At 37.2% G+C, this 12,457-nt stretch overlaps 2 protein-coding genes across 2 annotated transcripts in view; one reads left to right on the top strand and one right to left on the bottom strand.

Annotated features, from left to right (window-relative positions):
- LOC101897009 (tyramine beta-hydroxylase) overlaps positions 1 to 12,457 on the bottom strand; it is a 106,785-nt gene that overhangs the window by 77,352 nt on the left and 16,976 nt on the right. The window contains exon 2 of the mRNA XM_059119132.1: positions 1,936 to 2,302. Coding sequence (XP_058975115.1) covers positions 1,936 to 2,269 — 334 coding nt within the window. The 5' untranslated portion in view covers positions 2,270 to 2,302. The remainder of the gene's footprint in view (positions 1 to 1,935; positions 2,303 to 12,457) is intronic.
- The window catches only part of LOC131801042 (uncharacterized), a 65,402-nt gene continuing 58,047 nt past the window's right edge, over positions 5,103 to 12,457 (top strand). The window contains exon 1 of the mRNA XM_059119003.1: positions 5,103 to 7,773. Coding sequence (XP_058974986.1) covers positions 5,103 to 7,773 — 2,671 coding nt within the window. The remainder of the gene's footprint in view (positions 7,774 to 12,457) is intronic.

Raw genomic sequence — 12,457 nt, 5'->3', positions numbered from 1 at the left:
CTCTCTCTCTCTCTCTAAGTGGAGTAACTACCCAGCGGATTTTTTAGCACATACATCTTCCATCTGAGACCAATGACAATGTAGGTGCGACCCATCCAAAGCCTGTATACAATTTCTACTTACATTTACACAGCGATGGCCTAGGCTGTCAGACGAGTCCGAAATCTACCGACAATGTAAGCGAATGTTGGATGGGTCCGAAATCGACCGACAACGTAAGCGAATGTTGGATGGGTCCGAAATCTATCAACATTGTAAGCGAAGGTTGGATGGGTCCGATTCCATCAACATTTTAGATTGTGGAACTTAAATTTCAGCTGTTTTTATTAAAATATTGGTATTATTAACAGTGTATTATTAGAATAATGCATAAAAACGAAATTCATAAAACTTATTCAAAAGACGTGGGAAGAAATAAAACTTAAACTAAAGGAAAAAAATTAAATTTTTCCAGTTTTTTTTTTATTGTAGGAAGTGTCTGGCGCTAGGGAATTTGAAACAATTTCTAATTTTTTTGGCGTAATCCTGTTCATTGAATCCTTCACATATGACAGCTTCTGAAATAAGGATAGAAAATATAGAACAATTTTTTAATATTAAACTGTTATACTATAGAATAGACTACTGGACTACATTTTAAGGTAATATAATATCAATTTTCAATAAATCTGTAAGAAAAAAATTAACTTACCGAAAATGGCCATGATTAGAATTTATATTCCTTCAACGCCTTTTTATTTTGGGTACCATCGTAGCAGTAAGATAATATTATAGATATGTCATTAATCTTGCAAAGTTTTTAATCTGACGAAATTATAATTTTTATGATACTAACCTGAAAGAAATTAAATTATTAATGGATTATAACGGAGAGTTTTTAATATTCTTACATATTTTCCAAAATCTTCTACAATTTTGGAATGCATGGAATCTGCTCATTTAGTACAATATCATTGTTTTCCAAACATTCCGTCCTCAACTGTGCATTTCTTTTTAAATTATCTGCTTCCACTTTCTTTAATCGTCTTAAATTTCTCCTACTGAATCCTGACATTTTATTTAACTTATTTAACACACAACACTTACTATATTCTTAGTTTTTTAATTTATTTTATTAACTTTTTTCAATATTCACAACTTGCACTTTCAAAAACACTTCACAGAATAAAATTTTGCTTCAAAAAAGAAAGAAGCATCAAAAATGAATAACCGTACAACAGCAGCTGCAACAATAAGTTACAAAAGTTACAAAACAATACAAAGGCATCCGATTCAGATGCAAGTGCGATGAACACTTTTTAATGTATTTTTTTTTTTTTTGTTCTTTAATTCTAACATGGATTTTGTTTCACAATGTAATAGCAATACGACTCATCCGATTCGGATGCTAGTTGTATGCTATTAACCACTGTTATTTCATTTTTTCCTATTGACAATATAGCATACATTTGGATGGGTATTAAATTGTAATGGCCAGCGGACTGCTGGGTATTTTTGATGATACAACAGCAAGCCCTCCAAGCTAATCTTAAGATACCACAATAAGGAGATCCTTATCTGGCAAAAAAAAACTTGTTTTGACATATTTTTAAACTTCTGAAATATCCAGCTTGAGGAAGGATAAAACAAACATATGTCCTGTTCCGTTTTTTTTTTTTTATTTATTTTTTTTTGTAATCTCGATATAATTTCTGACATTTGATAACAAGTTACTTTAGATTGTCTGGGCCTGACACCAGGATGGAGGTGAACATAAAAAATATAAAAACAACAACAACAACAAATTTTCCACAATGTTATTACAAATATAAAAACAAAATTAAGCCACGAAAAAGGGGACGATGATAATTTAAGGTAAAAGGTAAGACCGTGTGCCATAGTTACACACACACATACACACACCAACACAAATAAATAAATAAACAGATAACTTACGATTGGCCATTACGTTGAGCGGCAATAAGGACATAAATGTACCCAGCAACATAAGCCACCACCAGCTGGGACGGCTGCTGTTGTTACAACTACCGTTATTCCTCAACGCCAACGACAACGGCGACGAGGACGAGGACGATGTACTGGAAATTTTCGCATGATATGAACGTGGCAAATTATTAGTACACCAACGGCTTCGTCGGGATCGGCATGGGTACAGAAGCTGTTGATGTTTGATGTACTGCTGCGGATGGCTGAATTGCTGCCGTTTTTTGCTCATCCATGTTGAACTTTTTCCGTTTCCCGTTGATAATTTCAGCGACGACATCGCCATTATTCTTCAAAAAACAAAAAGGAGAAAACAAAGCTGAAAATACAGAACAAGAACAACAACAACAACACGAATATTAATGAAATTATTATTATTTTTTCCTCATCGTCAAGAGCACGCAATGTTGAGGACTTAAACCTAATGTAATTACACGATAATGTAATTTTTGAGATTTTGTTTATTTTGTTTTAGTATGGCTTCGTACATTTTTATGCTCTGTGCAAGCTTTTCCACTTTGCAGAAAATGTCACAGCGATTTATATGTTGTACGGATGTGTGTGTGTGAGTTTGTTGTTTAACTTTAAATTTTAAAGGATCTGCGAAATTGGTGTGATTGTATGCCTGGAGTTTGGAGGTCTATGGGTTGGGGTTGACAATAGGTGTTTGTGTATGTGTGATTTTTAAAGGATATTAATAATGAATAATGTGCGTTCTTAAATAAGTTAAAAGTTGTTTATAATTATGTTGGAAGCAAGAAGTGAAAATATTTTTAAGTTTAAGCGGTTTTAAAGCCGTTGCTTAAATTGGGGACCCCGGTTCTACCTACTGAGACACTGACATATGAAGTTAGAGTCAATTCTTTCGGCCGGACCGAAATTTGAATACACTCCACCATTTGGAGGGAATTTCGAAAAAAATAAAATGGTTGAAAAATACTGTTACAATCATAAAAATACCGAATATAGAGAATAACCGTTAGATTGGGGTCTATTCGAAGATGTAGACATAGACAAGTTTTGTCATAGGCCATTACATATTAAAATACGAACCTTAAAAAATACCAGTAAATAATGCAGCAAAAATACCGAATATTGGGAGGTACCGTTATATGGTGGCTATACGAAATGTGGACCTATATACCTAGACGAACCCTATTGAAATTGGTTCATATTAAGATATAGCTTGCATCTATATCTCCAAGCGATTTTGGGTTAATTCTGCACCAAATGGTCAATATCAGTCCAAATGACCTGCATTTTGGCACATCCGATCTAGAAGCAAGTACATCAAATTTGGAGAAATTCGATTCTTATTCTAAAATGTGATGCTATTTTAGACATTTTTTGCTTTCATTCAATAAAATTAAAAATAATTTAAAAATGATGGCGTTGCAGTTTTTTTTTATCTCACCCTGTATATATCTCGAAATGTCACAAATGTCTTTTCCAGCAGGAGAGTATAACTTTGAAATAGAATGATGATAATAACAGGGAAAATCTAGCAGATTATAAAAGTGGGGCTAAAAATTCTTTGTACAAAATACTTTGTACATCCTTTTGTGTGCGGTTGAGGCGCTGGGAAAATCCAAAAATTAAAAATAAATATTTAAACATTATCAGTTTCCCAGCGGTCATAAAATACCACATGTATACAATTCAGTGATCTTGTGCGCTGTCGCATATGGTAATGTGTAAAATAATAAAGTCCATGACCCACATACACACAATTATCGATGCGCCAGTAGGTAGCCAAGACCACTTGAATGAAGGGACAAACAGCTACGCAATGGTTCATTGTAAATCTAAAAATAGATAAGGACGAAGAATATACAGAGGGGACAAGTGGTGATAGTTAAGAATGAGGAAACACATCCTGGACGATGGCCGTTAGGTAAAGTCGAAGATGTCCATCCAGGACCGGATGGGTTAGTAAGAGTCGCCACTTTAAAAACCCAAGCAGGGTTGATAAAGAGATCCGTGAACAAGTTGTGCCCATTAGAAGGCGTAAAAACTGATGAAAAACGTGACAGCTCCAATGGAAAGAGAACCGGCAATCTGGCAGGCTACTTAGTGCTTTTGCTTCTTGCTTTAACTCAAGTAAAACCTACGGTCGCTGACAGCTTAACCAATATCACGGAGCTGCAGGAGTCAACCGCACTATATTTGGACCAGGTTGGATCAGTGAATGTTGTAGCCTCGAAATGGAACATGATCATAGTTTTTAATATGCTTCCATTTTTTGAATCCATGGAGAAATGCGAGACCGTGTTAAAAACGATGATGCCACTATGCGTAAAGTTGCAGATATTCGAGCCGCAGTGCGACAATATTCTAAGAACTATGGAGAGGCAGGTTCGGAGTCTACAAGACACTAACGAGTTCTTGTTCTCGAGAACTAGTAGGAGGCCCAAACGAGCGCCATTAGAGTTCATCGGGTCACTCCAGCACGTCCTATTCGGAACTATGGATGCGGAAGATCGGAAAAAAATAGAAGAAAGCTTGCAAAACTTATTGGAAAATCAATATAACCTGAAGTTTATGATGCAAAAACAAACCTCGGTCGTGGAATCTACGATTAATATTCTGCGCACTACTATGGAGGATGTAAATACCAACTTCAAGAAGATACAGGATCAGATGAACAACATAACGGCGGCTATGGAAGAGTCATACTTCGTTTATAGAGAGTCGATTCGGTTTTTCATGGTAACCAAAGATTTAAACCAGCAACACAAACGAGCGGTTGTGTTTTATTTCTCAGGAGTGAGATTTGGAAATGATCTCAACACAGAGTGTTTTCATTCTCCTCCCAAACATTTGGTCCATCGAGCGCTCACTTTAGCGAAGAAAATCAAATAAAATGCGGTTATTGCAAAAGTTTTGGGCACAAGATTCACCAATGTCAGCAGTATAAAACATTAACAGTGAAGGAGAGGATTGATTGGGTAAGACGGAACGAGCTGTGCACTAACTGTTTAAATCATAAGGCAACAAGAAGATGCATTAGCAAAACGAATTGCTTTATGTGTAATGGCAGACATCACACCAGCCTTCATATTGAAAAATCGGCTTCAGGAGGCAACAAAGGAAAATCAACATTTACCACAATAAAAGAAATGCATCATGTATTAATTGCAACAGCACAGATACGAGTAAAATCGAAGCAAAACGAATACATCACCTTGAGAGCATTAATCGATCCTTGTGCTCAGGCGTCTTCAATCAGCGAGGAAGCCGTACAGATATTGCAGTTGCCAAAGCAAAGAACAGATGTAACACTGCATGGACTTGGAGGAGCAGTCGTCGGTAAATCAAAATCGAAAGTTATTATTGAAGTGAAACCCAGATTTTTAAGCGATTTCGCTGTGAATATAGAGGCAGTCGTACTTCCTGAGTTGGCTTCAGTTCAGCAGGATCCAACGTGTGAATACGATATAGATAAATGGGAAAATTTTACGCTAGCAGATCCGGACTTTACGTCGTCAGATAGAATCGACGTGCTGATTGGAAGCGATGTCTACCACGAAATCCTTCAAGATGGTATTCACAAAAAAGATAGTATATTGGCGCAGAGGACGAAGCTAGGATGGATACTGTCGGGACCGACTACGGAAAAAAAGGGAAGCAGCAAGAAAATTGTAGCAACTACTACTCTGGAAAGATTTTGGGAGATAGAGGAGGTGAGCGACAATCAAGCAGTGACAGAGGATGACTTTTGTATATCAAATTACGGCTCAACAACATCGTTAGCGAATGATGGCCGGTTTATGGTCAGACTTCCCTTCAGGGAAGACGTTGAATTAGGAGATTCACGTAAAAGAGCTATGGCAAGATTTTTGAACATTGAAAAAAAATTATGCGCCAACCCTGAACTAAAAATGGAATACCAACAGTTTATGGAAGAATATATTAGTATGGGGCATATGGAACGAGTAGAGCCAGAAATACGGGGAAAATACTACCTTCCCCATCAAGCTGTCATCAGAGAAAGCAGTATAACTACAAAAGTAAGAGTGGTATTTGATGCGTCTTCCAAGACATCAAATGGAAGAAGCTTGAACGATATTCTCTACGCTGGGCCAAGATTGCAGAGAGATATTTTTGATATCCTTACAAAATGGCGGAAACATCAGTTCGTCATAAGTGCAGACGTGGAAAAAATGTACCGACAAATTTGGGTACATAAAGATGACCAAGAATACCAATATGTGTTGTGGAGATCCAGCAGCGAAAGTCCAGTAGAACAATACAGATTAACGACAGTGACGTACGGTACGGCGTGTGCGCCGTTTTTGGCGTTAAAGACGCTTGACGAAATTGGATCTCAATGTGAAGATAAAGACATTGGCGCTATTATACAAAATGATTTCTACATGGACGATTTGTTAACCGGAGCAGATTCTATTTCAAGATGTAAAGAATTACAGGAGAAAATAAATAAACATCTAGCAAAATATGGATTTAAGCTACGGAAATGGATTTCGAACGATAGTGATGTCCTAAAAAACATAGACGCAAAGAGAGAGAATGATGTACTTCACATAGAAGAAGATGATTGCTTAAAAACGTTGGGGCTGAAATGGTATCCAGCAAGTGACACATTTGGATTTACAACGCAACTTTACAATGAACAACGGATAACCAAGCGGAAAGCCCTGTCCTATTTGGCCAAAATATTCGATCCATTAGGATGGCTAACACCAATAACAATAACGGCGAAGCTTTTTATTCAACAACTATGGGTAATGGATATTGGATGGGATAATGTACTAATAGAGGAGCTGAATAAACAATGGAGAGGGTTCACGAGTAAGCTAAACTCACTGATTTCGATTCGAATACCTCGATGGTTGCACGTATCCAGCTCAACTGAAGCACAACTGCATGGATTCGCGGATGCATCGGCAAAGGCTTATGCAGCCGTAGTTTATGTTAAAGTGAATGGAGTTGTTCAGCTAGTAGCAGCTAAAAGCAAAGTCAATCCCATTAAAAATAGGAAGACGTTACCAAAACTAGAGTTGTGTGCGGCGAATTTATTAGCGAAACTTATGACAAAGGTTATGAAAATTTTGTCAATAGAAGCAAATGTATTTATGTGGAGTGATTCGTCGATAGCGCTGTCATGGATACGTAATAGTTCTAGTAAAGATCGATTTATAAGGACAAGAGTGAAGGAGATTCAACAATGGGTACCAGCAGCCAAATGGCAATATGTAAAATCAAAGGAAAATCCGGCAGACATGGGATCCAGAGGGATATCAGCAGACAAGTTACCAGAGAATAATCTCTGGTGGAATGGTCCGTCGTGGTTAATGCGAGATGAAGAGAGCTGGGATACAAAGGAACCTGTGTATGTCAATGTGGCCGTCACAAATGCGAACAGCGGTCCCAACTATTTCAATCATATGGTAAAAGATTATTCATCGTTTACACGACTTAAGCGAGTGATAGCGTATGTGCTCAGATATATCGCAAAGCTACGCGGAAAAAACTTTCCAGATTACTTGACTGTGGAAGAATTACGAGCTGCAGAAATGTTTTTAATAAAAGGCCATCAACAACAAGAATTTCCAGAAATTGTCACGAGACTAAAAAATAATACGCCGATTGATCACAAACACAAGCTGGCTTCATTAAATCCCTTTTTAGACGAGAATGGCGTGTTGAGAGTTGGAGGTCGATTACAGTTAGCTTCGCTGGCGTATAATCGTAAACATCCCATAATACTCAATAAATCAGAGCTGAGTGATCTAATTATCAAGGACGCACATGTGAAAACGCTCCATGGTGGAAATCGGATAGTGGAACATTTGCTAAAAAGAAAATTTTGGATTATTGGGTTGAAAAACAACGTAAAACGGCTGAATCGGGGTTGCGTCAAATGTATACGATATAAACGAGAAAATCAATGCCAGCTAATGGGAATGTTACCAGAATATAGAGTTAATGTATCTGCACCGTTTACACATTGTGGTGTAGACTATGCAGGACCAATATACATGAAGTGTTCAAATGGCAGAGGCCAGAAAACATATAAAGGATACATTGCGGTATTTATTTGCATGACAACAAAGGCAATTCATTTGGAACCGGTTAGCAGTTTGACGTCAGAAGCATTTCTGGCGGCCCTAAAGCGCTTGTTTGCCAGAAGAGGTAAAAGTAGTCATATATATTCTGACAACGGCACAAATTTTGTTGGAACAGTTAAACATTTGGATAGAGATTTAAAGGCCGCCATGAAGGAGAATAACGCACTAGCACCTATATTAGCGACAGAAGGAGTGCAGTGGCATTTTATCCCCCCGGCAAGTCCCCACTTCGGAGGAATATGGGAAGCGGCTGTTAAATCAATGAAATATCATTTACGAAGAGTTATTGGTGAGAGTAAATTGACATTTGAAGAAATGTCTACGCTTTTATATCAGATCGAGGCCGTGTTAAATTCGAGGCCGCTTTATAACATGGATGATAATGCTGGCGAGGTGGAAGTCCTCACACCTGGACATTTTCTAATCGGAAGGCCCTTGATAAGCTATCCAGAAACGAGCGACGAACACAAGATTACAGCCCTAGATCGTTGGAAGCAAGTGCAGAAAATGAAAAATTGTTTTTGGAAGCAATGGAAATCAAACTATCTAGAAACACTCCAACAACGGTACAAGTGGAAAACCGAAAAGAAGAATATACAGAGGGGACAAGTGGTGATAGTTAAGAATGAGGAAACACATCCTGGACGATGGCCGTTAGGTAAAGTCGAAGATGTCCATCCAGGACCGGATGGGTTAGTAAGAGTCGCCACTTTAAAAACCCAAGCAGGGTTGATAAAGAGATCCGTGAACAAGTTGTGCCCATTAGAAGGCGTAAAAACTGATGAAAAACGTGACAGCTCCAATGGAAAGAGAACCGGCAATCTGGCAGGCTACTTAGTGCTTTTGCTTCTTGCTTTAACTCAAGTAAAACCTACGGTCGCTGACAGCTTAACCAATATCACGGAGCTGCAGGAGTCAACCGCACTATATTTGGACCAGGTTGGATCAGTGAATGTTGTAGCCTCGAAATGGAACATGATCATAGTTTTTAATATGCTTCCATTTTTTGAATCCATGGAGAAATGCGAGACCGTGTTAAAAACGATGATGCCACTATGCGTAAAGTTGCAGATATTCGAGCCGCAGTGCGACAATATTCTAAGAACTATGGAGAGGCAGGTTCGGAGTCTACAAGACACTAACGAGTTCTTGTTCTCGAGAACTAGTAGGAGGCCCAAACGAGCGCCATTAGAGTTCATCGGGTCACTCCAGCACGTCCTATTCGGAACTATGGATGCGGAAGATCGGAAAAAAATAGAAGAAAGCTTGCAAAACTTATTGGAAAATCAATATAACCTGAAGTTTATGATGCAAAAACAAACCTCGGTCGTGGAATCTACGATTAATATTCTGCGCACTACTATGGAAGATGTAAATACCAACTTCAAGAAGATACAGGATCAGATGAACAACATAACGGCGGCTATGGAAGAGTCATACTTCGTTTATAGAGAGTCGATTCGGTTTTTCATGGTAACCAAAGATTTAAACCAGCAACACAAACGAGCGGTTGTGTTTTATTTCTCAGGAGTGAGATTTGGAAATGATCTCAACACAGAGTGTTTTCATTCTCCTCCCAAACATTCTTATATCGGCGTCTTGAAAGTTTGCATCGCAGAGTAACCATAAGTGAGTAGGAAAGTACCTTCCTCTTTCACACTATTCGAAATTTTTAGATAAAAATTGCTTGGAAAAAATAACTTCTTTTAGTTTTAAATCAATTTTTCCTCGATTTTTTTTTTAGTTGGCGCCTGAAAGTAGCATAAAATTTCGTTTTAGGCAGAAGGTATCAAAAGAAGTAATATTTTTATACCAAAAGCCATTGTAAATCTAAGTACAATAGTTTTAAGGAAATCGCATTCGAAATTTATGTACTACAAGTGAAAACTTTGTGTTTGTTTTACGGTTAATTTAATACGTTTACCAATTCGTTGCAAATTTTCTTATAATTTCGCTGTTCAACAGCCAGTCTGGATGGAGAAAAATTCCAAATAGGTTTGGTAGCACTCGTTAGTAGATCAAAACTCCAAATTAGTTTTGGGTTCTTAAGCCAAATGCTGTTAAGTCCCTTATATAGGTTTTACCATATACAAAGAAATCCCTATAGTTTGAGATATTTTCCGCTGCATTTGGGATATAGTTTTGAAATTTGATAGAAATTTCGGATTTGTTTGAAATTTCGTAATTGAAATTCGTAATGGGTACTAAAATCAAGAGAGAAAATTGTCTATGCAGGTTTTACTGAAAATGAAGTTCGAAATCGATATTACAGCCTATAACAAAAAGCCAGTAAGGAAAGCTCAAAAGTCGGGCGGGGCCGACTATATGATACCCTACACCACTATGCATATTTAGCAGAGCTCTCGTAAAAAGGTTTATACAGGGCATTTCAGAGCTCTATGAGATATTTGGTACAAAATCAAAATCTATCTAATTCTATCGTGCATTTTACGAACTATAGCTATCTCTGAACCGGGTTTCTCCAAATTTGACGTATTAGCTTCTAGACTGAATCCAGTCTTATGTACGAAAATTCATGCCATTTGGGCTGATATTGGCCATTTGATGCAAAATTAACACGAAATCGGATGAAGATATATATGGGAGCTATAGCTATATCTGAACCGATTTTTACTAAAATTGGTGTACTTGCTTCTAAGCTGGTTTCGTTCGGATTTGCCAAAATTGATGCTATTACGGCCATTTGGTGGTCAATCACCCGAAATCGGATGAAGATATATATGGGAGCTATATCCAAATCTGAACCGATTTCGGTAAAATTTAAAACAGCTATTCCTGTGCTCCATCTAATACCTGGTACCAAATATCACGGTTGTGGAGTGAATATTACGAATGTAAGGGACTAAAACACTAAATCGGATGAAACATATATATGGTTGCTATATCTATATCTGAACCGATTTTCACTAAATTTGATATACTTGCTTCTAGGCTGAATTTGGTCCGATGTACTAAAATTCAGTCCATTTGGACTTATATCGGCCATTTGGTGGCCAATTAACCCGAAATCGGATGAAGATATATATGGAAGCTATATCCAAATTTGAACCGATTTCGATAAAATTTAAAACAGCTATTTCTGTGCTCCATCTAATACCTGGTACCAAATATCACGGTTGTGGAGTGCATAGTAGGAATGTGAGGGACTTAAAGATCAAATCGGATGAAAGATATATATGGGAGCTATAGCTATATCTGAACCGATTTTCTTTTACTTGCTTCTAGGCCGAACTCGGTTGGGTGTGCCAAAATTCAGGTAATTTGGACTGATAGTGGACATTTGGTGCACATTTAACCCGAAATCGGATGAAGATATATATGGGAGCTACATCTAAATTTGATCCGATTCTCACCAATTTCAATAGGGTTCGTTCTTGGGCCAAAAAAATATTGTTTGGAAAATTTCATCTCAATCGGATAATAAATGCGACCTGCATTTTGTTCACAAGAATACATGGACAGACGGACGGACGGACAGACGGACTGACATGCATAAATCGACTCAGAAAGTGATTCTATGAAGGTACTCAAAAGTAACTATGGGTCTATCTCGTTTCCTTCTCCATGTTACAAACAAATGCACAAAGACATAATACCCTTACCACTATGTGGTGTAGGGTATAAACATACTTATGCTGGTCCTCGCCTTCGTATAGCTCCCATATAACGGTCTTCATTTACATGGAAATTTTCTACAATTTGTTTTTTAATTTTCAAGTTACTTCCAAATGTGGGAGAGTATTAAAAGATCGACCCGGGGCTTTTTTAATTGTTCTAGATTAAATTACAACACTTCACCTTTATAAATTCTCCCAAAACCAATGTGTACAAAATTTAGTACCATTTAGTACAGTTCTTACCCTTAATACACATTATCAAAACCACCTTCTTATATTAACCCAACTTCCCCAACCTTGAAAATTGAAGATTCTACCTTATCCGTTCACATAATTCCAAATGGTACCAAATTTATGCTTTTAACTCTTTTAAATATTTTTTGTACATATATTGTTCAAATTTCCAAAAATACTTTGACCCGTATATCCTACACAACTTCAAACGCCTCATTACAAATTTCAGACTTTCAGCTCTAGTTCTTCCTCAAATACCCACATTTCATACCATTTAGTATTTTTCGTACGTATTTACAGATCCTCCTTATTTTTTAACCCCTCCACACAAAAATTGATCGTAATACAGAATTTTGATTTTCAAACAATAATCCTTCTCCAAATACCAAATGTCAGTACTTTTTTATAATTTAGTACTTTTTAGTAAAAATTTCCAAAACTACCTCTTTATGTCAACTCTACCTACCAGTATGGTTCAATATTTCAAATTTCCAGATCCATCCTTCACTC

The sequence above is a fragment of the Musca domestica genome, unplaced genomic scaffold, assembly GCF_030504385.1.
Source record: "Musca domestica strain aabys unplaced genomic scaffold, Musca_domestica.polishedcontigs.V.1.1 14, whole genome shotgun sequence".
Taxonomy (NCBI): domain Eukaryota; kingdom Metazoa; phylum Arthropoda; class Insecta; order Diptera; family Muscidae; genus Musca; species Musca domestica.
The sequence above is the reverse complement of the archived record's forward strand: the minus strand, read 5'-3'. Positions and strand labels throughout refer to the sequence as shown.